This window comes from Myotis brandtii, unplaced genomic scaffold, assembly GCF_000412655.1.
Source record: "Myotis brandtii unplaced genomic scaffold, ASM41265v1 scaffold248, whole genome shotgun sequence".
In the NCBI taxonomy this organism is placed as follows: domain Eukaryota; kingdom Metazoa; phylum Chordata; class Mammalia; order Chiroptera; family Vespertilionidae; genus Myotis; species Myotis brandtii.
In genome coordinates, this window is record NW_005359397.1 from 1,279,402 (window position 1) to 1,307,289 (window position 27,888).

At 42.9% G+C, this 27,888-nt stretch overlaps 1 protein-coding gene across 3 annotated transcripts in view; it reads right to left on the reverse strand.

Annotated features, from left to right (window-relative positions):
- Positions 1-4,370: 4,370 nt before the first annotated feature.
- Positions 4,371-27,888, reverse strand: part of KIAA1328 (KIAA1328 ortholog) — a 167,000-nt gene continuing 143,482 nt past the window's right edge. For all 3 annotated transcript variants that reach the window (XM_014540589.1, XM_014540588.1, XM_014540590.1), the window contains one exon: positions 4,371-6,354. In XM_014540589.1, coding sequence (XP_014396075.1) covers positions 6,144-6,354 — 211 coding nt within the window. In that variant the 3' untranslated portion in view covers positions 4,371-6,143. The remainder of the gene's footprint in view (positions 6,355-27,888) is intronic.

Here is a 27,888-nt window from a genome sequence, read left to right on the forward strand (position 1 = left end):
GGAGGGAGAGGCCCCCCCCCCCCCCCCCCCCTCCCTGGAAAGCGCTGGGAACCTGAAAGGAGAAACCCCCCAGCATGGACATGAGAAGTGGGTGCCATGGGCAGTGTGAGGAGGCTGTCTGCAGCCCTTCAGTGAGATGGCCCCTGGCCCTGGCTCCCGGGGGTGCCTGCCCCCACTCCCCTCCCAGGAACAGCCTGCCCAGCCAAACAAGATCATCTTCAGTCCTGAGGAGAGAAGGAACAGATTAGAAAATACTAGAGGTGGAGAGTGGAGACTGGGGAGGGGACGGGGAGAAGGAAGGGTGGTGAGTGACCCACAGGACCCTTATGGGGCAGGTGGGCCACAGCTCAGGGTCCCCTCTCCAGAACAGCTCTTGGCCTTGTTTATACCTGACAGTCCTAAGGCTGGGGCCTGGAGAGTCGGGCTGTGCAGGCAGAGGCTGCCAGGATCTGGCCCAGGGGATGAGGCTATGGCTCTCAACTCCTGGGAAGGCAGCCAGGCTGGCGGGAGAAACGGAAGTAAATGACACTCTGAAACTGGGCAGAGGTGCCATGGGGTGTCCTGCTGGAGGCCACGAAGGGCACTGGGAACGCCACCTGAGGAGGTGACATGAAGCGATTGGCAGCAATGGCTGGGAGCTGCCAGGCCGAGCTTTGCCTGGCTGTCATAAACTCCCCAGCCCTCCATGCTTCTGAGGGGCCCACTGCCCCTTGCCAGCCTTCAGGTTAATGATAAACGCACCTGATGTATTTAAAGTGCTTTGTAGCTGTTTGCCCAGCAGGTGCATGAGCCTCCCTTCATCGCCCCACATGTGGACTGAGCCCGGCAAGGCAGGGGTGCCCACGTGTGCTCTCTGCGTTTTGCAGACAGAGGCACCGAGGGTGCACGGGTGCAGAGCCCTGCACAGGGTCACACAGCTATGGTGGCAGAGTCAGGACTTGAACCTAAGCCTCTGACGGAGCACGAGGGAAACTATAAACAGTTGCCGAGTCCCGGAACCCATGCAGGTCTCTTTCCACTGGGCCCCACGGCTCCTCCAAGTCTGCCCTAAGTGCTCTCCCTGGAGCTCCGTCTCCAGGCCTTTGCCCAGCTCAAATGTCCCATCCTCTGGGGAAATTTTGGGTGATCCCCCTCGGGGTGGTGCCCTGACCCTGAGAGCTCCACTGCAGCCCCAGTTCCAGCTGCAGGAGCCGGGCCCTGTGTCGGGGGGCTGCCTAGTGCAGAGTGGACAGTCCAATGCTTCAGGTTTTACTGGATACCAGTGATTCCTGACCTCTGCGGACTACAGGTTCTTTTGAGAATCTGGTGAAAGCTACGAATCCTCTGGTCCAAGTGAGCATCCAGCGAGCAAGCTGAGACAGGTGATGAGAGAGGACAGCTGCTCAGCCAGCCGGAAGCTTTAGAAAGGATTTCACATGGGAGAGAGAGCTTTCTTTTCTGATAGAGCCCCACTCGGACACCTCCTCCTGGACGGGACCCCACAGAGGCCGCTTGATCCCTAGCCCCATTTCCCTGCTCGAAGGTTCTTCCGAAGCTCAGCTGGGCGATTTCAGGGCTGCAGCCCAGCCATCCTCCCCGCTGCAGTGGGTGCACCTGCTGCTCCTCCCGGGGGTAGGAAAGCTCTGTTGGGGTCAGTGCTCCCAAGTCCTTTCTCAGATTCACTGCTACTCAACTATTTTTCCTCCAACGCAGTAAATCTCCTTCTGTTATTCTCCAAGTTGATATAGTAAGCTGTGTCATTTTGAGAAGAAATACATAATGGTATATTAGAGGAATATCTCCTCATTCATGCTTAGAAAAAATTTATTACAATGTAAGAAAGTCTGAATAGCGTGAATTTATTATAATGATTTAACACTTCTGCACTTGAGTTAAGAATGCCCCTCCATAAATAACTGTCCCTGGAAACACAGCAAATTTACACAGTTTACCGTTTCCCAATGTTGTATAAATCCAACAGACTTAAATCACCTCCAGTGGGTGGGGGCGGGGGGAAGAGAAAGCCCAAAACTGGGCTGCGAAGTTCATCCCATCCAACTGGCAGAGACAAGGAGCCGGGAGCAACCTTCCCCTCCTCTAGGCCCTCAGCCCAGCACCAGACCAACCCACCTCAGAATGCAAAGGGCTGAAGGGTGGGGAAGGAAAGGATGAGGGAGAGAACCAGTTTATACCTGCAGAACAGGTGGCCTACCTGGGCCTCGGGCCATTATCTGTGTGGTGGTGCCAAGTAGAGGACTTGCTAAGTGTGTGCTCACCTTGGCCAAGTGGCCTGTACTTCTGAGATGGTAGTGGCATGTTCAGTCCAAGTTGAGATTCTAAAAACCATTCACCTGGGAACACACCAGACCGAGGCAGTGATGTGCTTTCATGGGGAGGTAGAGGCTCAGCAGCCAGACCTGCCACTGACAGGACGCGGGAGCTCACAAGTCACATTGCCCGGGACTTTCTTCATCTGTGGAAGGAAAGTGGTGGATTGTATGGGCCATATGGTCCAGCCCATCCGTGGAACTCTGTGGCTCTGGAGGGGGATGGGGTTGGGGTAGGGGTAGGGGTGTGCATTTTCTGGGTGCTCACTCAGTTCTCAGTGTGTGTGGAGGAGGCAGGCAGGGAGCATCGCTGCGAAGCTGAAGCTTGAGGGGCTAGAAGGTCCCACTTCCGAGTGGAACAAAGGAACCCCAGGGGCTTCGGCAGCCTACCTTGAACCGCAACTCTGAGAAACCATGACCAGTAACTTGTAAAACTGTTTCTCTGGCTGCGGGGTCAGTCCTTCCCTCCCCCTGAGGACTAGGGTGTCACCCTCACCCCACTCATTCCCAGCTTTGTTCCTAGGCTCAGGGTGACCTTCTGACAATCGGGGCCAAACATTTCATTTTCCGTTTGGGAGCTGGTTGCATGATGGTTCTACTCTTGCCACCTCTGCCTCTGAGGGGCAGCTGCCGTCTCCTTGTTCAGGTGAAGGTGCAGGCTGCTTGGGAAACGGGCAGGATGGGTCTCTGGCTGCCACAGGTGTGACCTCAGAACTGGGCATTTCCGCACTCAAGCCCTCGCCCACATTCTCCCAGCACCTAGAGCCAACTAGGCGGGACCATTTTTCTGTCTGAAAGAGCGGAGACAGAAAAGGCGGGGTGTCCATGTGATGGGCGTGAGCTGGAGTTGACCAAGGCCACCTGTTAGGATGTGGTGACCATGTCCTTTCTCTCAGTGGCCCACAGCTCCCGTTGCTTTAGCAAGTACTGAGGGAAAGGATATTCGGGTGACCTGGGGCTCTGCTCTTACTTACAAGCTGTGTCCACTGATCTGATGAGGGATAATTCAATATCAAAACCACACGGGGACAATGGCCATGGAGGTAATTTATTAACTTAAAATCTCACACATATATAAACAGTTGCCCACATTAAAAATAATGCACACCTAGCTGGGGAGAAGGTGTGCGCTGGAGGGAGTGTGCAGAGCCCCCAACACCCTAGTGACTGTGGGATTCATCCAGCTCTGCTCCTTTAGCCTGTCCCTCCCTCCCCATGACATCTGGGCTTGGAAACACAAGTGTGCCCCTGGGAGGGTGACTGTTGGCAAAAACATCTCCTTGATTGGCCTGGGCTTTCTAAATCAAGCACTTGGCTCTACTTCTGGAGCTCCAATGGACATACTTTGCCCTTTTCCATTTTGCAAACATTGGCTTTTCTCTCGCAGAATGGTGGGTACGGGGGGCTGGGGGGTAATGTCGTAGCACTACCAACAGCACTTCCAATATATGTCCAGTCTTCCCCCCTTTTTATTTTAAAATATTTTTATTCTTAAATATTTTTATTTATTTCAGAGAGGAAGGGAGAGGGAGATATAGAAACATCAATGACTTATGGGAGATTGAGCCCGCAACCTGGGCATGTGCCCTTGACTGGAATTGAACCCGGGACCTTCAGTCTGCAGGCTGACGCTCTATCCACTGAGCCAAACCGACTAGGGCACGTGTCCAGTCTTGTTTTGGGGGATTGGCTAGAAGCTGGGCAAGCAAATCCCGAATAGTCACTTCACAGAAACGAAAAGGCAGATTCCTATGTGCCAGGGTTCAATTCATAATGATTTAAACATTAGATTAGGTACAAATTCACATCTCACTGACACCCAGGAAATGCCCACAGGATGGATACACATGGTAGGGAAGGTGGCATATGAAAAATGTTCATTGATACTCTGCTGGAAATCAATCTTTGCTCTTCCAAGTTGCTCATTAAGGGGAGGTAAAGAAACAAATTCCATTCTGTGGCATGTGACGCCCAAAGCCTTCAGTTTAGATCTCACTTATGACTCTTCTAAAGGCAAACAAGCTTCTTAAAGAAGCCACAGTTTTCTTTTCGGTCCTTCTGGCATCCACTGACCCTGGAGGGTGGAGGCCACTGGTGGCCGGAAGGGAGGAGTGTGGTCTGGATGACCCCTGGGAGTTGGGTGCACTTAGGTGGTCATAACACATGGAGCGAGAATATATGGTCTGCAAACATAACTAAGAAAATGGCCACTCATTTTCCACACGCTTTCTGAAATAGGATGACATTGACTCGGCGACTCTCACGGGGGTGAACTTGAAAAGGACATTGTAGTCGGCAAGGATTTTTAAACTTTTCAAGTGAATGGCTCCAACTCAGTCCTGACCTTGTATTTACTGTGGATCAAGAATATGGTGTTGGGAGGCTCCGAAGCACAAGAGACCCGAGTAAAGGAAGGTGTGGGAGGTGACGGGCTCAGCCTGAGAGACAGTGCGATTTAGATCTGTCCAGGCAGGGAGGCTGCTCAAGGCTTTGTAGGCTGAAATCATCTATTTTGATGGAGAATTCAGGGAAGCCATGCAGGCTCACTAAGTGCAGCTGCCCCGGGGGGTCTGACCTGCCTACCAATTCCAAATGATGGAGTCTTGCTCCTAGTTCAAGCCTGGGGTTGGTGAGAGGGAGAGAAAAGCAACACTGTCCAGGTCAAACAGTTATGCAGTAATACACACCGGGGGACACATCTTCACCTTGTTCCAGTGCCTGGAAAGGGTTAAACTCACTGGCTCTGTGCAGTCATCACCCAGCCAGCAGCCTGAGAGGCCGCTGAGCCATAGTAAGTTGAAGGATGGAGCTCAGAGCTCTGCTGGACAGGCTTTCCCTGGGTCAAGGGAGGTCCAGTGGGAAATGGGGAGGCTCTGCTTGGGGTGGTGGAGCATAACCGGGTGAGTAGAGGTGGCTCTTTGGAGGCATGGGACATTAGCCCTGGGCAGCCAGGGTTTTGGATCCTCATGAAAGAGAGGGAGGGCCGGAGAAAGCCTATCAGCCTGCAGGAACTGAGGCTACTGTCCCTCCAGTGGTATCTTCTCCAGACACAACCATGGGACACTTGGATCAACAAAATACCGAGAGATTACTCTTATCCATCCAGGGAAATTGGTGCATGGTAGGAAAAGTGTTTCAGGCTTCTGCCTCCACTGGTGCGGCCACTCTTGTGTGAGTTCATGCCGGTTTCCAGGGGTTGGGTGGGTCTTGTGGGTCCCTCCCTCTAGCCCACTGAGCCCTTTTGGTCATGGGATGCACAGCTGCCAGGCTGATGACCAATGAGCCTGATTCACACTTGGCCTTCAGTGTTGCTTGTGATAACAGGTGCACCAACTCCAGCTTCAGAATTAAATGACTACACTTAGATGTAGGTGTGGAGAGAACAGGGTAAGAGGTAAAAGGGTCTGTCCGCCTGAAATTGCTTATGTTACAAGGGGCTACTTTTAAATCGGAGGAATATTTCAGTAGATAGGTTTTCCTTGTGTACAAAAGTGAGCCAACCTTTTCCAGCAAATATTGAGAAGGAAAGACTCTTGAAGCAAGGCTGCATATGCAATGGCCTCCACCATGCTGAATTTTCTCATCTCTGCTTGGCATAGAAAAGATACTGCCCGCCATCCCACCCCCCTTAATGTGTTAGCTACTGATGGGTCTGATCAAAACACCCTGGGGTTGTTAGGATGATTTCTATAATCAATACATAACAGAATGCTAGTGACAAAGGGCACTGTGAAAGGAGAGACACAATTACTTGCAATTAAAAATTTAAAATCCTAGATCGGTATATTAGGAAGCCTACAAAGTGCTTATGGAAATTTTGTATCAACTGCTTCGGTGTCAAATGAAAAAGATGTCTTCCAGAATTTGATTCTCCTGTAGGTCATCGGGGGTCCTGCCTGCCCCCATCTTCTTCCGGGTTGATTTTAGAGAACTGAGTCGGCAAGTGCTATGATTCCAGGCCCCGGCTTCTCTGCAGGGATGGGGCTGAGGTTTAGCAGCAGACTTTGGGCTCAAAGATTGAACTAAATCCAACAGAGATGTCTCATACCTGCAACACACACAACCAGACAGAGAATGATCAGACCAGGGGAACAGAGAACCCAAGGAGCCCACAGAGATGGCTGCTCAGGGCCAGAACGGGACATTCGGTGCAAGAGGGCCTCCCAGGGGTGCTTATATCCCACATGAGTGAAACCATATGGTTCTTGTCCTTTTCCTTCTGACTTATTTCACTTAGCATAATAATCTCAAGATCCATCCATGTTGCAAATGGCAATATTTTGTCTTTTTTTATGGCCGAGTGGTATTCCATTGTATATATGTACCACACCTTCTTTAGCCAATCATCTGTGGAAGGGCACTTGGGCTGTTTATAATGTACTGGCTATCTCTATATATAAAAGCCCAGAGACCAGAACGGCGTAATGACCAGAATGACTGGAATGACCAGTGGCTATGATGTACCCTGTGGCAGCCAACCAGCCTGATCTGGGCCTCGATTGGGCCTTCCCCGGGCCGGCCTGGCCCCCGATCAGCCTCCAACACCCCGATTGGGGGTGAGGCCAGCTGGCCAACTGCCCGCGGCCTCTCCCCCAACCAGCCTGGCCCGATGGGCCCCCATTGGGGTTGGCCGGCTGGACCCCACCCATGCTCAAATTCGTGCACTGGGCCTCTAGTTATAAATAATGCTATAATGAATATAGGGGTACACATATCTTTATGAATACTAATATATCTATTGGCCATCTGTATGTCTTCCCTGGAAAAGTGTCTATTCAGGTCTCTACCCATTTTTTTTAAAATTTTCTTTCTTCTTCTTCTTTTTTTAAAATATATTTTATTGATTTTTTACAGAGAGGAAGGGAGAGAGATAGAGAGTTAGAAACATCGATGAGAGAGAACCATCGATCAGCTGCCTCCTGCACATCTCCTATGGAGGATGTGCCCGCAACCCAGGTACATGCCCTTGACCGGAATCAAACCTGGGACCTTTCAGTCTGCAGGCCTACGCTCTATCCACCGAGCCAAACCGGTTTCAGCTCTACCCATTTTTTAATTTGATTGTTTTGTTGTTGTAGTTGTTGAGTTGAATGAGTTCTTTATATATTTATATTTTGGATATTAGCCCCTTATTGGATGTATTGTTTGCAAATATCTTCTCCTATTAGGTTGGCTGCCTCTTTGTTTTGTTGATGGTTTCTTTTGCTGAGTAGAAGCTTTTTAATTTGATATAGTCTCACTCATTTATTTTTCCTTTTACTTCCCTTGTTTTTGGGGCTTGGATAACTATTCTTCATCCTACTAGATGTCAATTGAAATATCACTATTTCAGAGAGGACTTCTTTAACCCCAGTATGTAAAATAGATTGCCCCAATTATTTTTCTTCTCATAATAATTTGCTTTACTTTATAGCACTTCCACAATTTATGATTATTTATTTATATAGATTTGTTTAATATCTTCCTCCCTTGTTACACTGGAAGCAATATAAGAGCAGAAACCATTGTATCCTTAATGTCAAGTACTCTATAAATAATTAATGAAACTACCTTGTCATTATTTTTTTTTAAATTTTAAATTCTTCAAATAATATAAGAATATGTCTTCATTATAAAAACTGAAATACATAGAATTATACAAAGAAAAATGCAAGTCCTCTCAACACCCTATCCTCCAACCAAATGCAAACCCCATTAGCCTTCCCAGAGAGCACTGTAAACAGTTTAGTATATGTGCTTCCGAATCTTTTTTTGTATAATTAAATGCATGCATGTAATTACACAAATATACACACATGTATTTACAAACTTAAACTGAGCTGTGCTTATGTACTGATCTATGCTCTGCTTTTCCCCTCACTGGAATGTTTCGGAGATTGTTCCACAATCGTGCATATGGATCTACCTAATTCCTGGGAGCTGCAGCAGGGTTCTATTTTATGGATGTGCCATTGCTCTCATTTAAAAGAATCCCCATAGCTTTTATTATCTTACCCTCGCTAAATTCTGTATTTAGCATTCCTGTTCCATTATCTTAAGGGGGGGAAAAAGTCAGTATTTGGCAATTAGTGTTGATTTAAGGACAATTTGCTTGAAAACATTTCCTTTACAGAATGCCTTTCTTGAACTTCCTTTCTACCACATTCACACAGATAATGTCGACATAACTTGTTCAATAAGCAAATAAAACGGAAGACACAGTGAAGGTTTTAGGAAATCTCAGATAAAGTAGCTCAAATTAGGTTTGCTTTTATCCTGCCATAAACTAGCCAGGTTCACAAAGATCTAGTATCTACCTTCCTTTCAGAGACATTAAATACAGGCGTCTATCAGTGACCCTGTGTGATCGGTAGTTTTTTTCTGATGTCCATGCCAAACAGTGTCCACAGTCTATGAGCAGGTGTGAAGCTCAGGCGTCGTTCTGGTGTGGGGATTGGAGAAGTTAGAGCTGCTGTGAGTTCTCTTCTGCCTTCCTAATGCTATCAGTTCTATAGAGACAGTTAAACTGAAACTGTTGGCTCAAAATTTTGACTCCTATCTCTATACCAATTTTGTGGTCCCAACCTCCAGATTTACGAAGTCAGTATCACCTATTGTGTTGGGGCTTTAAAAAGTGGACCTGCCCAGCTGCCGTGGCTCAGTGGTTGAGCGTCAACCTATGAACCAGGTCACAGTTTGGTTCCCAGTCAGGGCACATGCCTGGGTTTCAGGCTCAGTCCACAGTGGGGGGCACGCAGGAGGCAGCCGATCAATGATTCTTTCTTACCATTGATGTTTCCATCTCTTTCTCCCTCTTCCTTCTTTTCTGAAATCAATAAAAATATATTTTAAAAAAGAACACATCTATGAAATTATAAAAAAAAACACACCCTGTGAATTCTGAAAAACATTTGGTTCCGAGAGTTTTGGATGAGGGACTGTGGACTTGCATCATTTTTTCTCCTGCCTCTCAGTCCTGAGTTAAGTCTTCACACAAAGATATTATCATGAACAGAAACTGACTTCCAAAAGTTACCCAATCTTCTTCAACAAGACCCACCATTCAAGGTTCATGAGCTATCTACTCTTGGCTTTTTACTATTGTTGTTTGGAAATTTGTGTTAAAGATTGTCACAAGATATGCAAGCAATGCATATGATCTCAGAGATTTTGATATAGAAAGCAAATATGGGCAAATCTGATCATTTGTACAACTATAAAAATAAAATTAAAAAAAAGAATTTTTCTTTTTGTCATTGTAGCAGGAACTATATACAGAGATTAAAACAAAATTATCACCCCTCCTCCCTATGCCTGCACTTTAAGTATTGGAAACCTTAAGGTAGCTTACTTATTTTCTAGCATCTTAATCATTTTGTGAAATCATGATGTTAGATAATGGCCATTTAATATAAAATGTTCTCTTTTCTATGGAATTGTGACTTCCTACTAATTATGAATTAAAGCCTAAGTTAGTATGGCTGGAAGCCAGAACGACAAATAAAATTTATAGAGCCCAGTGTCGGTTATGCTGAGAGAAAAGCACCATGAGGCAGCCTGGAGTCAAAGAGTGTTACTGCGAGGCTCCACAGTCGAAGCAGCGAGCTGACTGCTGGCGAACGTAATGCAGAAACCGGGAGCAAGAGGAGGAGCGCTTGCCTTGCACATTACCAGGCCACAGTGACGCTGGGTGACCCTGCTCGTTAGCATGCACTTTAGAAAGTTCAGGGCACGTATGGATAAGCACTCATCCCATTTTATGCTACACATTATTGAAAACACATTCTATAACATAAATAATTCATCAGTGCGTTGTTTGAAATTTAAGATTACAAAACTGAACGGTAGTGTTCTGTTTTATGACTGTTTGTACTTTCACAGAGAAAGACAATATGGATAGATGGACTTTATAACCTTTATATGAACCTATTAGAAAGAACAACCCAACAGAAAAGAAACAACCTTATCCTCTACACACACACACACACACACACACACACACACACACACACACACACTGTGTGCCACAGGCGGTTAGCTTCAGGCTTCAGTAAAGCTAGGTGTTTAGTGCTGACACAGGGACAGAGTGACTGTGAAGTAAGGTGTCCTGCTCACTCTCAGAGACACAGGAGAAGCTGGGAGAAAACAGGAGTTCTTTGGGAGGAAATTCTTCCAATTTAAGATAACAATTATATCTTTCCATCCTCTTGCCACAAAGAAGGTGATACAGGCTGGCAGAGGGCAAAATCATGAAGCATAGAGATCGGTGGTTGTATGGTTAGAGGGCTTGCCTACTTTGTCGGTAAGTGCAGGATAGTGAGCTCTGAGACTGTTTCCCTAACTCTTGATGCAGCTTCATGGAGAAGCATGTTTGAGTTAATATATGAGCCCACTGGCCATTGTCTATGACACACACCTAAAGTGAACATTGGAGATGGGAGAACATCCAGTCGTTTAGGGAAGGTTAAGGGCAACAACACACGGTGGGTATCTAACTCCCCTATTAAACGCAAGATGGGACACTGAGGTGAAGCAGCTAAGATGCCGTAAACGCCAGCCTGCCGGATTGGCACCATGGTCCCCAGGATGCTCTCCACGATGAAAGATATGAGAGTGCACCCAATGTCCCTCCCCTGTGACTCTGCTACTGGGGGGGGTGGGGGGAGAGAAACAGTGCAGGAAACTGTACCCGATTTACCGTCCCAACTTCCTTTAGTGCTGGGAGAATTAGAACGATTCTGTAGAAAGGGAGAAAGGAAGGGGAGTCAATGAGGAGAAAACTAGTGTAGCCAAACAGAGTGGAAACATTTCAGTGGTTGTAAACACATGGAGTGGGAAAAGCAGGAACTGATGAGGAAACACCAGTTTTAACACAGCATTACCACGCCTGCCAGGCCCCGTGGGTTCCCCAGTGCCCTGGCAGTAAAATGGCCCAGACAGATCAACCATCTATCCCAGTTTGGAAGAATTTAGAAAACTGGACGACAAGGAAAAGTCCCATGAATTTGATATTGAAATACAAGAGGTGTCAGTAAGAAAGACCGAGTCTGAGGAAGACTAATGGGAAGCCTGGGATTTTCTGGCTCATCAGAGCTGGCCCTGGGCCAGCAGAGAAATTGAACCTGACATTCCTTGTTTGGGTCAAAACCTATGATAAATGGAAGGAATAGGTAAAAATAAATAAATGGGTTATACGAAGGTGAAAATCCAACGTTATTTTGGTGTCTGAAGAGAGACTCAGAACAAGAGAAACACTCTTAGTTCAGCTTCCAGATGCAGTCTGGGTGCCAAAGCCGCCTCATCTCCGGGAGAGGACAGAGTGGACTGGAAGCAGCAGGCCTGAGCACATCCTTGGTCAGCGCCTCTGCCTGCTGCATCCTTAACCAGGAAGAGCTGCTTAATCACGTTTCCTCCACAAAGAAATTCATTCTAATTTCGAGATTTAGATTTAACTTTAACACACATTTTTCTCATCTCAAAGAGATGTAGGAGTCATGTTTAGAAAATGAGACATTTTATAGCAGTGACTTATGCCTCAGATTACATTTGTACACAGATGCAATAAAGAAAAAAAAAGAAAAGGAGAGAAGTTTCACCAGAAACACAGTCACACTGTTGCATTCCTAAGGTAACTTATGAGAGAAACATGGACATTTTCATCCCAACAATCAACCCTGCTAACAGACCAATTTAGGCAATTTTATTTAGCACCACTAATTCCTATCTGCCTCTTTTTTAAAATTGTTTTATTGCTTAAAGTATTACGAAGAGTATTATATATGTCTCCTTTTTTTTCTCCCCTTGACCTTCCACTAGCCTCCCCTACCTGCCTCTTTTTAATTTATTTATGAAATGGTTAATACAAAGAAGAGTGTATGCTTTTTCCAGGTAGTTTATAATTTAGAAAAAATTCCAGGTAGTTTATAATTTAGAAAAAAAAAAGTCTAAAGAAAGAGAAGTGTATAAGAAGCAAAAGAGAAATCTACTAAATCTATATATATAAAAGGCTAAGTGTCTGTCTGTCCGACTGGTAGCTATAACGCACACGGATCATCAGGGACCAGATGCTCAATGCAGGAACTGCCATGACGTGCACTGGATGTGCTATATAATAAAAGGCTAATATGCAAATTGACCGAACCCATGGAAGAACCGGTCACTATGACGCACACTGATTACTAGGGGGCAGATGCTCAACACAGGAGTTGCCCCCTGGTGGTCAGTGTGCTCCCACAGGGGGAGTGCCACTTATCCAGAGGCCAGGCTCACGGCTGGTGAGCGCAGCAGCGGTGGCGGGAGCCTCTCCCACCTCTGCAACATTCCCCAAGGGCTCCTGGACTGTGAGAGGGCACAGGCCCGGTTGAGTAACCCCCCTAGTGCACGAATTTCATGCACCAGGCCTCTAGTATTAAAATATTAACAGTGATATATACAGTAGGTGGTATGATTGTAAGTGATTTATATGTTACTTTAAAACATATATATTACCATTGCAATTGTCCCAAGTAAGCACAAGTGCTTAATTGGTTACTAGTACAAACAGTGGTATCAGTAAAAACTCATTAGAAAATAGATTCTTGAAAGGGTCCTCCCTGACCCTTCTACAGGGGCCTCTAAGAAGGATGGTGGTTGGTATCATGAGGGGGTGGAAGCTAGATGCCCATTTCATAGCTAATTAATCTTTTCAAAAATTCATCTTTATTGTGTCATAGCTAACTAATCTTACTCAGCAGTTTAAACCTGACTTTGGGACCATAGGCTGAAGGTAGTCACAAGAAAGTAAATTTGAAATAGTTCATTATAGGCCACACAGTATTTCATAATTTTTGTAAAGTACATGAGTATATTTCTTAGAAGTTAATGTTAAGTAGTTTATGGTATTAAGTTATAATTCTAATTCTGTGATATCTTTGATCTTAAACCTCTGATATGAAAAACTTCCATATGTAAGGTTTTCATTTCATTTAAAATTTCATTTTAATCAGATACCCAATGTCAATAATAAATGCTGATTTGTTCCCACCAACTTTGCTACTAACCTATTCCAGACTTAACTTACTCACAGCTTCTTCTACTACAACATGTTCTCCTTTCTTTCAAATAAACAGTTGGGTGAAGGAGAAATGTACTTTTTTTTTGCCATCAATGACTGGTTAAAAAAGATCTTAGCCTCAGTCTGTTTTTTTTTTTTTTTATACCCAAACACTTGAAAATACCTGTGTTTCAATCAGGAAATGAATGATAACCTGCACTAATGAAATAGTACCAGCACCCAATGGGAACAGCAGTTTTCCCCTCTGTAGAATCTTGAAGCCATCCTCACCCATATGGAAATCCAAATTAACTGAAAAGAGTTAGTTTTTTCTCCCCTTAACAGTTTTTTTCCTATCTCTGTTTGGAGATCATAAATGGATAAACTTTACTTTCTTCAATCTAAAATGAGTGTGACACTGGGATTTACCCTTTATGCAACAACAGGAGCAGAGAGAGCACAGAAGACTATGAAGTCTGCAGGGCGTGAAATTAAAATTTTCCCATTGACACAAAAGACTCCAGTGAAGCAATGCTACAAGCCCAGCGTGACACCTTCTGGTTTGAATAAAAGTCAATGCCATGTGACCTACAGTTTGTACACCAGTAGAAACATAGTGCTGCTCACAACAATATTTATATCCCAGGGAGGAGACAGAAGATTTGGGGCAAGCTGTGGCAAAGCAGAAGCTTCCTTAAGGGGCAGCCCTGTGCGGAGGAGGAGCAGCGGGAGCTGCAGAGCGAGCTGGGGGCGTCTGTGAGCAGCGCAGAACCGCCCACTCCCAATGCTCCTGCTGCCCAGGGGCCTGGCTCTGTGTTCCAGGGCCAGTCCATGTCAGTTCTGCATGCATTGGCTGGCTCTTTGTAAAGCATGGTTTGTGCTACACTTATGACCCACCTCTCAGCTTTCACCAGAATCCGGTGCTTCCACCCCAGTCCACTTCTTCCCAACCAAAGCCCAGCAGACGGGAGCTGGGCGTGGGCTGTGTCAGCTGGTCCACAGAGAAGCTGATTCTAGGAGCAGCCCATTTCTCAGTCACGGGTAGAGACCGTGAGGCCAGCAGACATGGATGGGGGGAGGGGACACTGAGGACCTGCTCCTGAGCTAGTAGGCGCAGTGCGTGCTTCCAACCCACGTGGGAGGGCCCTGCTTCATTAACAGAGCATCTAGCTAGCAGCATCCCGATGGAAGTGCACACAGAATGCCATGTGTGGTAAAGAGTCCATTCTTCCCGTGGTAGGGCGGTGAGATCCTTGCAGCCTTCATCAAGTTATATCCAGTGCCAAGTACGTGACTGTGGTGGCTTTTGCCAGGCAGACTTCTTCCAGGGCACAGGGAAGAGACAGCCCTTGATAAGATATAGCTTCCCATCCCTTCCCTCAGCATGGACTGGCATGGTGCCCAGCTCTGGCTCTTACAAGTGCCTCAGCAGGGTGACTCAGAGCCCCATAAAGAAGAACGTCCCCAAGGTGCGACTCCCAGCATCCTTTTGTTTATTTAATGCATGACGTTCAAAAAATAATCCCAGTGGCTAAGCATGCTTTTTATCTTATCTCTCCTATATATTTTTATTATTAATGTGAACATTAATCAAAAAGTTGAAAGGAAGAATTCTTCAGATATGCTAAGAAACACGACTGTAGCATGGCTTTTAAAAGCCATGCAGTTGTATACGAGGTCTGTGTGCTTTTTAGCTTGCTGTTTTGGTGTTGGGTTGGGGCCCTTCGTTCTGGCTCTAACAATGGCTCTGGTTTCCAAGTAGCCCATGTCCTGTGACAGGGAAGCTTGAAGCGGGGTCCCTATCTTAATACAAATCCCACCCACCCCAGAATCTCCCAGCTCCCCCAAAGGAAGCAGCAGCCGCTCCCTTATAACAGTAACCACTCTCCCCTGCCTGCCAAGAGGCTTCCCTTCCAAGCAAGCGTTCAGCGTTCAGGGATGAGCGCCAGGCAACACGAAGATGAGCCTTCAGCCTCAGTGACAGTCATACTCAGAATGCAACCATGGCAGAAAGGAAATTGATGAAAGCGTGATCAGTAAACAGGTGATGTGTTGTCAATTACTCTTGAGCTCTAAGACCAACTTGGAATCATTCTTTCGTGGGGAACATTAGAATTTGTACCAAGTGGCTCATTCATATTCTCTAAGAAGCCATAGCAAAGATGTTTTGGTGAGAATATGGATCCGGAAGTCTTAGGCTAATGAAAATAAAAATGTTCATGTATTTTGTTTTATTGTTTTTAAAGAACTATCATATATGTCTCTTCACTTTTGTGGTTGAATTCATAAAGGACAACTGAAAGAAAAAAAATGACTATAGTATCTTTTTTTGAGGGGCATATCACATTAATATGAAAATCAAATAGCTTGTGGGAAAATATGAAAATGTTAAATATATTAGAAGTGTTTATATGTGTACACACATATTCAAATATAGAAACAGTATACAAAAGTGTCCAGCTGAGTGGAAGATTAGTCAGTGAGCACTTACTGCCTTTATTCTTGGTCTTCTCCATTATAAGTCTTCTTACTGATCAAGTCCTTGATGTACTCAGTGACATTCTTGGTACTACAAGGCACAATCCTGACCATTTTCCCTGAGGCAAGGCATGTAGCCTACCCTAACATGCACTCATTTTTTCTCTGTGGCCAATAACCTCAATTTGGACTTCCAGGATGCTATCTTTTTTCTTTCTCCTGGTGTCCTCCATAAAGCAACAGCTAATGTTTAATTTCATTTAAACATTAAAAAAAATGAAAGACCCTCAGTAAACACAGGCTCGTGGAGCATAATCCAGGAAATGTAAGTTGCACCCGGTCCTCTGCCAAGCGGAAAGCCAGAGGTCCCCACAGAATCACTGTGCCTCTCGTGAATGACACGCTGCCAAGTTTGCATATCTACTTAAGGTTTCTAACCACTGGCCAGCAAGAAAACCCAAAGATCTGGAAGAGAAACTTCAACCATGCTGCTGTGAAACCAATTATTTCATTATTTTTGAAAATGTTCATTTTTGAAAATGTATAAGTGTGCAATCTTGAGATAGATGCGCGTGTTCTTGTTTTAATTTTATTTCTGAACAAAGGGTAAGGTTCAGACATAGGACGGAAAGATGGAAAACATGAGGTTCCATTTGGTCAAGGGACTTTGTTAAGGTTCTGCTGCTAGTGAATGGCAGAGGCAGGTGCTGACGAATCCAGGTGTTTGGACTTTAATTCTAATGCCCTCTCCTCTAAGCCACGCTGCTTGTCTGCACTGCAAGGGTTTCACCTTGAGAAAACCAAAACACAACTAGCCACGGGCCAGAGCAGCGTTCAGAGGAAGCTCTGTGATATGGTGGAACACCTTACTGCTTGTCAGGAAGTTCAACAATGACCACTACAATTTAGCCTTACACCAGCTCTGTGCTCAGTGCTTTACATAAACTATCTTGCCTAATGATCACGACAAGCCTATGAGGGAGATATTATTATCCCCACTTTATAGATAAATGATTTGTTCAAAACCACAGAGCAGGCATTCAAACCTTGGCCTATAAACCTAGGTGTTATAATTATTACACCTGGCTCTGAACTGTTCTGTAATGGCCTCTTTCAGCTTTATTTTCTCATGACTGTGAGGGTTACACTAGGTAACATATAAAAGGGTTTTTATAAAAGCATTAAGTGCCTAGAACAGAAAGTGACACTCAAAAGTGCTTCTTTACACTGAAGTTAAGGGAGCGTAATGCCCTTGGACCGATGAACACTAAAACACCAGCCCATGACCTAAAACTGAAGGATAGCAGGAACCGGCACTACTGAGCGGTGCCACAATCACAGCAGCTTTCAGAGTTCAGTGCCGGAGAAGACACACCGAGGAGACATAATCCTCCCCTATTGCTGGCTCAACAAAGAAATAACATATTTATGTCATATGCTCCAAGGGTTAGCTGAGGGTTTTTCCAACTACTTGGACTATGGGTTATAAACTTTTGAAATGGGTTTGATCCTACAAGTGGGAGTCCTTTGTTTTCTTTCTTTTTTTTTTTTAATCCTCCCCCGAGGATTTTCCCATTGATTTTTAGAGAGAGTGGGAGAGGGAAAGGCAGAGAAATAGCAATGTGAGAGAAACACATGGATTGGTTGCCCCCTGCATGCGCCCAGATGAGGGTCCCAGCTGGGGAGGAGCAGTCCGCAGGCCGATGCTCTACCCACTGAGCCAAACCAGCTAGGGCCTTTGTTTTCTTTTAAAATACTGTTTTAAAAATTATGTAGGTAACACATTGTTATTGTAGAACATTTGGAAAATACAGAAAAGACTGAACAATAAAATAGCTCTGTAATCCTTTTACCTACAACTTAGAAAGATGTCCTAAAGCCCCGGACTAGACGAAGTGACTAGTAAATATAAGCTGCTGTACATTTTCCCGTTCTGTGTGCTCTTCCTCTGGTAAGAATGTCGTGACAAATGTCCTTAGGCTGAATTCATTTCTTGGAATTATGCTATGTCTTTATTATTTCTACTTCCCATTTGTTTCTGTTTTCCTAACTTACACACTCTATAAATAGAGTGTGCAAGAGAAATGGATGATTATATTAATGGCTTTTAACAGTGGGAATTATAATAACAGCTCAACATCATGGCTTAATTAAAAGCAACATCTTTTCATCAAACATGTAAGAACGTTCAACTGCTCTTGGTGGTAATGTACCACTGGCAGGGAATTTCAAATCATTAACCCAACTTCAACCAGACACTTTGGAATGGCTGGGCTTTTCATCCCCCTGATTAAAGGTGGAAGGCAGAGGGGCATATTTATAACTTCATATTTTTTAAACATATTCAACACATTCTTTTCTGAAGTTTTCAGATGATTCCTTTTTATTGTCATCATTTTATGTGTAGCATTTCATTAGGTTTTTTTTTTAATCTTTATTGTTCAGATTATTACAGTTGTTCCTCTTTTTTCCCCCCATAGCTCCCCTCCACCCGGTTCCCACCCCACCCTCTGCCCTTACCCCCTCCCCACTGTCCTCATCCATAGGTGTACGATTTTTGTCCAGTCTCTTCCGGCACCCCCACACCTCTTTCCCCCCAAGAATTGTCAGTCCACTCCCTTTCTATGCCCCTGATTATATTATATTCTGATAGATATTTTGTTGTTCATAATTTTTATCTTTACCTTTTTCTTCTTTTTCCTCTTTTTAAAGAATACCTTTCAGCATTTCATATAATAATACTTTGGTGGTGATGAACTCCTTTAGCTTTTTCTTATCTGTGAAGCTCTTTATCTGACCTTCACTTCTGAATGATAGCTTTGCTGGATAAAGTAATCTTGGTTGTAGGTTCTTGCTATTCATCACTTTGAATATTTCTTGCCACTCCCTTCTGGCCTGCAAAGTTTCTGTTGAGAAATCAGCTGACAGTCGTATGGGTACTCCCTTGTAGGTAACTGACTGTCTTTCTCTTGCTGCTTTTAAGATTCTCTCTTTGTCTTTTGCTCTTGGCATTTTAATTATGATGTGTCTTGGTGTGGTCCTCTTTGGATTCCTTTTGTTTGGGGTTCTCTGCGCTTCCTGGACTTGGAAGTCTATTTCTTTCACCAGGTAGGGGAAGTTTTCTGTCATTATTTCTTCAAATAGGTTTTCAATATCTTGCCCTCTCTCTTCTTCTGGTACCCCTATAATTCTGATGTTGGTACGCTTGAAGTTGTCCCAGAGGCTCCTTACACTATCTTCGTATTTTTGGATTCTTTTTTCATTTTGCTTTTCCGGTTGGGTGTTTTTTGCTTCTTCGTATTTCAAATCTTTGACTTGATTCTTGCGATCCTCTGGTCTGCTGTTGGGAGTCTGTATAATATTCTTTATTTCAGTCAGTGTATGCTTAATTTCTAGTTGGTCCTTTATCACAACATCGAGGGTCTCACTAGATTTCTTAAGGATCTCAATACATTTATCGGCGGTTTCCATAAAATTCTTGAAAAATCTTAGAACCGTGGTTTTGAACTCTATATCCAGTCGTTTGCTGTCCTCCATTTCTGTCATTTGTGACCTGTTTCTTTGTCTTCGCATTTTGTCTGCTTCCCTGTGTTGGTAGAGTGGTTTTGTGTGCTAGGTGTCCTACAGGGCCCAGTGGCTCAGCCTCCCCAGTTACCTGAGGTGGACACTCTTGGTGCACCCCCTTGTGGGCTTTGTGCACAGTCTTGTTGTAGTTATGCCTTGATTGTTTTAGGTGTCACTGGGAGGAATTGACCTCCAGGCCAATTGGCAGTGAGAATCAGCTGTGTCTGCAGTGGGAGAACTTCTGTGCTGAAGACACCCTTCTGGGGCAAGACTTGCTTCAGTGGGGCTTTGGTGCTCACTGAGTCTGCCCCCTGAGTGTGTTCCTTATGAATCTGAGGAGTTGTAATCTGGGTGGTCCCACTCTGACCACTGGGTACACTGGCTCTTGGATCTAAGGAGGTGCTAATTAAGCCTCTTCCTGAGGTTACCCAGCAGGAGCTATGAAGAGATATGCAGATTCCCCTTCCTTTTTTGGGGGTTTGGGGGTGCCCAGATGAGGCCCAGCTGAGAAGCAATGCAAGCTGCTGTGGGGCCTTGGGCCTTCTCTTGGAAGTTCTGGGTCTGTCTGGCCCAGCTGCAATTTGTTAGGTAGTTGTCAGATTGTAAAGGACCCGGTCCCCGGTCTCAGTGGCCCGCGGTAATCACTGCAAGCACCTCTGAGAGAAAGCCGCCCTTGAGTTCTGCCTGCTTCCAGAGAGTCCAGTTTCTCCCTGTATGAGTCTGGGTCCCCAGAGACTCGCCCAGAACTGGAGTCAGGGCCGTCGGGAGCTTGTGTCTCCCTCCCGATTGAAAAAGACAACCGTGTCCTCAGTTGCCAGCCCTTTCTGCGTGAGCCTCCATACTTCTGCACTTTACTTCTGTACCTCCTCTGAGTCTCAGTGTGCTTTTCTCTTTCCTTCTAGTTGTAGGATTTCCACTCAGCCAGCCTTCCTGTGGTTCTGGAGGATGTCCGTTTTGTCTTTTAGTTGTATTTTTGAAGTGGTTGTGCGAGGCAGCAATTTCAGGTGTTTACCTATGCCACCATCTTCTAGGTTTTGTTTTTATGATAGTTCAGGGCCAAGTTTTAGGAAGTTATTTGAAAAATCTAAGAAGAAATTCTATTTAATACTATTATGAGACAGATTTAATAGTCATCACATTGCAATGATATGTAATTTGTATGAACACATATTTTGAATGGATATACCTGCACATGTGTGACACGGCAGTCATGGAAGAGTAGTCAGTCGTCATTCCCAGCCACCACTCAGATACACCGTTTCATAGAGACAGTGAGGCTTGCTCATGAAAGCTGTGACATAAACCCAGGGAGTGCCATGGGCTCCAGTTGGAGGTTTGAGAGTTAGTTGAGCTTTCATCTCCCCACCTTTGGAATAACACATTATCATTTTCTCTGCTGGGCATATGAGGGAACCTGCCTGAGTCCTCAAAATATTTGTGTAAATGTGTAGATGAGATACAGTTCGATTTTTTTTTTTTTTAAAGTCACTGTTAGGATTCTGGGCACAAGTGCGAGAAGGCATTGCAATTTTGCTGTTGTGTGTAGTGAAACCACAACGCCCTGTTCTCTGTAGGCTAAGTTTCCTCTTGTCAAGTTATAAAACAAATTCCAACTATCAAAGTCAGTTTGCTTCCTCCTCTAAAGCAGAATTTGATCAGCTTAGTGTTTACACCTCAGAACCAAATCCAAGTCTCAGGCAGTAGGAAAGAATAAAACAATTCTGAGATTTGGAATTGGACGAGGAAAGTTTAAGCCCTCTTTCCTGCTTCCTCATTGTGTGGCTTCGAGCAGCCACTCAGCTTTTCTGTTCTCATTGCCTCATTATGAGGTGGGAGAGCACTACCACATACCTCACAGGCTTGTGATGCAATTTAAACAAGACAATGAATATGAAAAACATTCTGTCAACTCTAAGGTATATGCCAAGGATTGTGAACAGGTAATTATAATTTTCGGCATTATATATTTATTACCAGCATAGTAAGAAATATGTTTCTTGAATCCTCTGTTAGCTGTCAATCCAGAATTTTGTTGCTCAAGATAAAACAGATCATTGTTAGAATTATTTACACGATTTTCCCTTCTCTGCAAATACCTCCAGCAGTACTGACTTCATTTTCTTTGGGTATATACCCAGAAGGGGAATGCTGGATATTATGTAGTCCTATTTTTAATTCTTTGAGGAACCTCCATGCTGTTTTCCATAAAAGCTATACTAGTTGAACCTCAGAGGGAAGGTGGGAGAGGGTGCGTGGGTGGGAAGAGATCAACTGAAAAATTTGTTGTGCATATATATATGCACAACCCATGGACACAGACAATAGAGTGGTGAAGGCCTGGGGTGAGGGGGCAGGGGTGGGCTACAGGAGGTCAATGGGGGAAAAGGGGACTTATGTAATACTTTCAATAATAAAGTTTTTTTTAAAGCTATACCAGTTTACAGTCCCACTAAGTATATAAGAGTTGTCTTTTCTCCATATCCTTCCCAATAATTGTTATCTTTTATCTTTTTTATAACAGCCATCCTAACAGGTGTGAGGTACTGTCTCACTGTGGTTTGGATTTGCATTTCCCTGATGATTTGTGATGTTGAGAATCTTTTCATATACCTGTTGGCAATTTGTATGTTTCCTTTAACAAAGGGCAACATCCATTCATGATAAAAACTCTCAACAAAATATATAAAGAGAAAAATTTCCTCGAAACAATAATGACCATTTATAAAAAGCCCGCAGCTAATCAAAATCCATGATGAAAAACTGAAAGCTTTTTCTCTAAGGCGTGGTATGAGGCAAAGATGCCTGCTCTCAATATTTCTGTGCAACGAAGTATAGGAAGTGCAGCAAGAACAAGGCAAGAAAAAGAAATAAAATACATTCAAATAGTTAAGGAAGAAATAAAATTATTTCTGTAAATGACATGACTCTATATGCAGAAAACCCTAAAGATACTGCAAAACAAAAACAAAACCAAAAAAAAGCTGGTAGAACTAATAAACAAATTCACTAAATTTGCTAGACACAAAAATCAACATACAAAAATCAGTAGTGTCTCTTTACATCAAAAGTGATCTATCTGAAAAGGAAACCAAGGGGGGAAATCCCATTTATGATCCCATGAAAAAAATAACATACTAGGGAATAAATTTACCCAATGACACGAAAGATTTGTATACTGGAAACTATAAAACATTGATGAAAAGAACTGAAGATGACACAAATAAATGGAAAGATATCCCATGTAAGTAGAGAAGTGAAATAGAAATAGGCTAACTCCAGCTTCAGTTCCAAAAACTCACTAATCAGGCAGATTTGGTGAGATCTGCTTTTCTCTCTTCAATCTCATGGAAAAAAAACACAAAGAGGTCAAGAATACCAGCATTAACTCTTATGAGCCAGGGAAGAACAGAGAGATGAGGTCTTAGTAACCTTTTTCTTCAGAAACTGAGAATGTCATCCTATCCCTGTACACCAGGTAGGTTCTTCTGTTGATCAGTTTGGAATAATAATCACTGTGTTGTCACATGACTAAGAGAAAGAAACTCCACCAAGTCTGTTTCATTGAACAATCCCAGAAGATATTAAAGATCTTCATCTTTAATATAACATATATCAGATCTATATATCTGAATAGAAAAAACCATCAATATACAAAGGATATACAGCTGCAATAGACTCTTTTTCCCAGTCAAATTTGAAAGAAAAGATTTGAAGATCCAAAGCTACATTAATGCAAATATCTGCTGTTGCAAGTATACTTTTTGATTAAATTGGCATACATCAAGCACAATTAGAAAGGCTATTTATAACGAAGAAATACATAATTCTGCATCTTAATGGGGATGACAATTACAGCTGATGGTTGCTAATTAACATTACTTCTTTTGCTCTGGGGGCCAGATATTTCTTGCATGATCTTTATTGCTGGCAATGGACATACCTAATTCTGGAAGGCACAAATGGGTTATCAGTACCATTTGTGCTCATAACAAATTCATTGGTAACCTGCCCGGGTCTGGCTTCACACTGGAGTACAGGATCAAGTAGAAGCAGTAAACTGACTCAGTATCATGACAGGAAAAGGGCTGAACTTTTTAAGTGAAGGAGCACCTACCCTCCTTGTTCAGAATGACAGGGAGAGAAGCCCTCTCTAGCGCCCTCTCCAGGAGGAGTGACTTGTGAGTGTTGCTTGGTTCAGCTGAGCAGAAATGCATGGCACCGTTTAGTTCAGTGGCACCACCCTCTTGTGCCAAGATGACCATGGTTTACTCTCCTGGGCAGCTCGGGGGTGGGGTGGGGTGGGGGGTTCATGGGTGCTGGAGGCCAGAAGTGAAACAGATGCATTCTAGCTCCCAGCACAGAAAACTATAAAGCTCTCTCTGCCTGTGTTATCAATTACATATTTACTTTGTTAGCATGAGATAGATGAATATTTCTACATACAAAGGTGCCCAGCTAAAATCAGGCTAAGTGATATTAATGTCCTATGGTCAGTATTATTGAACCTCAAAAGCAATAAACTTTATGAGTCAATAAATATTACATTTGCAGCATAGTTAACATTCCTTTACTGTCTCTAGCTCTTATTACACATGGTAACTGCAAGTCTACAATACATTATTCATATTTGGGGTGTCACCAAGTGATGGATTGCTGTAGGAGAGGCTGTCCTTTAAATAAATCAACAAATAAAAATGCAAATGTTAACATTTTCAGCCACAACTTTTTCCATCTTGAATGGGGAATGAAAATTTCACATTATATTGACAGGCAGCAGAGAGAACAATTAACAGCCTACACCGTGAATGAGAAAGATGACTTTGCCACGCCTCATTTTATCACCTGCATATGGAATGATACAGGGGTTTCTAGGTGTTAGCACTTTGCAGAGAACAAAGGAAAACCTGTCTCCCACTAACACACGCCCCACACCCATATTCTCTTGCAAGACTTGCAAATTCTTGGGATTTTGGGGTGGACAGGGAAAGGTCTTTTACTCTTGTTTACCTTAGTATTACCTTCAAAGATTTGTTGCGACAAAGAACAATAGGTTTTTCTTTTGCATTGAATTCCCTGTAACTGAAAAGTAGTCTATAAAAAAATGCCTTTTCTACACTTTGAAATAAAAATAATTCAAATAATCCCGATTCTGAAGTCTGGAAAGCAACCACTGTGCCTTCCTGGTAACTGATTTCATAGCACTGAATCTTTTTCAACTCTGCACTTTGTAGAATAGACCTATAACATGCCATTGTGCATGTCTAAGGACAAAACCTGGTGTGCTACACATTGTTTCTTTAGCTTTAGCTAAATGCTCATTATTTAAGAAGCTTCTGAGGATCTATATTTAGCTGGTCTGCAGTACTAAGAACCAGCAGATACAGAATCCTTTTTCCTAAGGTCCATAAATATGCGTCTTCACAGCAATTTTAACTGGCCTTGTAAAACTCTACAAAGTTGATACGGTCCATTCAGAAAATGTGTGCTGAGGATGTTCTATAAAACTCTTCCTGGGAAGCACTTGCTTTTACCTTTTCATGCTTCTCACTAAACTGAAATGCAAGAATCAAATACACATTAAAGTAGTGTTAAAGGTTCCATTTTAATCTCCAACAACAGGGAAATTCACCAAGACTGAAATCCCGGGCTCTCCCTCCTCTTTACCTGTAATTCCTCCAGAGGACTCCCTCAAGATGAGCAAGGACACATCCTCTGAGCACAGGCGTTCAGCCACAACGTTAAGCCGCTAAGGTGGGAACCCCATCAATATTGCAGAACCACAACTCACTGTGGGTCTTTGGCAAAATAACAGCAGCATTAAGAAGGAAAAAAGGAGTAATAAACAAAGAATGTGGTAAACTAATTAAATTTTCTTTTGGTTGTGGGTGGCCTCCAAAATAGGGAGGTTGTCTTTGTCAACTATTGTAATATTTAAGATGATGGCCTTTGGAGCCTGTAACGCTGGCTCACCTCTTATTGGCTATGTGACCTTAGGCAAGTCACTCAGTCTCTCTGAGCCTTAGTTTCCTAATTTTTAAAGTGAGGGTGACAATAGTACCACTTCATAAGACTGCGATGAAGATTAATTAAGTCAGATGATGCACACAAAGGGCTGGGAATACACATGCTTAATAGATGACAGACATTATTGTCATCCTCTGTGTCATTTCCCAAAAGTTCTTTAAAATTAAAATTGTCTTAAAATTTGTATTCATCTCATAAGTTACTAGGTATTTAAGTGCTCAAACAATCATATTCCCAAGGAAAAGTAAACCAAGCCCTTTTGGTTTTGATATTTATATATTCAGCCATAAGCAGATAAATGAGAGTTCGCTTATTAGATATGAGAAATCTTAATGACATATTTAGTTTCCTGATTCCAAACAAGACTGGTCAAATTATTAGCTCTTCATTCAAATTTCTCTGTTATAAGTAAATGTTGACAGTCCTTTAATTGTAGTACAAAATCTACTATATTTTTCAATATCAATAATTCAGTTAGTTAAATTTACAGTCCAGTGTACAGCTATTCTGTGATAAATTGGGAAGGACTTGCTGTTAAGTAGATTTTTTTTTTTTATGAAGGAGGATTAGTTGTGTTTCCATGGAAATCCTCACCAATTACCATTATCAACTAGGGAAAGGCAAGTTTAAAGAAAAGTGCTCCATGAGCTCAACTGGCCAAATCTAGATGCCAAAAAAGGCCTCTCTTTTGAGTATCAGCCATTAATACTATCAAGATTTTTCCACTCTTTATTAAATAAACCTCAAAAATGCTCTATGGAAATAAAAGGCATCCCAAATGTAATGGAACAAGTAAAAACTGTCACTATTTGCAGATGACATGATACTACACATAGGAAACCTTAAAGATTCCACCAAAAATATGTTACAATAAATGAAATCAGTAAAGCTGCAGGATATAAAAAATTAACACACAGAAATCAGTTGCATTTCTACACACTAATAGCATGCTACCAGAAAGAGAACTTAAGAAAACAATCTTATTTACAATTGAATAAAAATTCCTAGGAATAAATTTAAACAAGGAGGTAAAAGACCTGTACTCTGAAAACTATAAGACACTGATGAAAGAAATTGAAACAACACAAATAAATAGAAAGATAGATCAAACTCACAGATTGGAAAATTAATATTGTTAAGATGTCCATATTACCTAAAGCAATCTGCAATCCCTATCAAAATACCAATAGCATTTTTAACAGAACTAGAAAAGAGAATCCTAAAATTTGTATGGAACCACAAAAGATCCCAAATAGCCAAAACAATCTTCAGAAAGAACAAAGCTAGACTCATCATGCTCCCTAATTTCAAAGCACACTACAAAGCTACAGAAATCAAACCAGTATGGTACTGGCATAAAAACAGACGGATCAATGAAATAGAATACACCACTGAAAAATAAACCACACATATATGGTCAATTAATTTATGACAAAGGAAGAATATACAATGGGAAAAAGACAGTCTTTTTAATAAATGGTAATGAAAAGCTGGACAGCTATATGGGAAAGAATGAAACTGGAACACTATCTTATACCATATACAAAAATAAATTTACAATGGATTAAAGACCTGAAAACCATTAAACTCCTAGAAGAAAACATAGGCAGTAAAGTCTTTGACATTGGTCTTAGAAATATTTTTTTAAACTAGTCTCCTCAGGCAAGGGAAACAAAGCAAAATTAATAAATGAGACTACATCAAACTAAAAAGCTTTTGCAGAGTGAAGGGAACCATCAACAAAACAAAAGGCAACCTATTGAATGGGAGAAGATATTTGCAAATCATACATCCAATAAAGGGTTAGTGTCCAAAATATATAAAGAACTTATACAACTTAATGCAAAACACACACACACACACACACACACATACACACTACAGATTCTGATTAAAAAATGGGCAGAGATATTTTTTTTTCCAAAAAAAGATATACAGATGGTGAACAGACACATGAAAAGATGCTCAACATCACTAATCAGGAAAATGCAAATCAAAACTACAATGAGGCATCACCTCACACCCGTCAGAATGGCTATTATCAAATAGACAATATCAACAAACAAGTGTTGGTGAGAATTTGGAGAAAAGGGAACCCTTGTTCACTGTTTGTGGGAATGTAAATTGGTACAGTCATTATGGAAGACAGTATGGAGGTTCCTAAAAAAATTAAACATAAAATTACCATATAATATAGCAATTCCACTTCTGTGTATTTATCTGAAGAAAAAAACCCACTGATTTGAAGAGATATGTGCACCCCTATGTTCATTGCAGAATTATTTACAACAGCCAAGACATGGAAGCAATGTAGGTATCCACTGATAGATGAGTGGATAAAGAAGATGTGGTATGAAAGTAAGAAACCTTGTTATTGTTTGGGTTATATTTTGATTTTTGAAACCCCAGTGCATGAATTCTGTCCAGATGCTGGAGGTAAGAGTACTTGAATAAATTATCATAAATTATCTTGTGAAACACACACATACACACACACAATGTGGT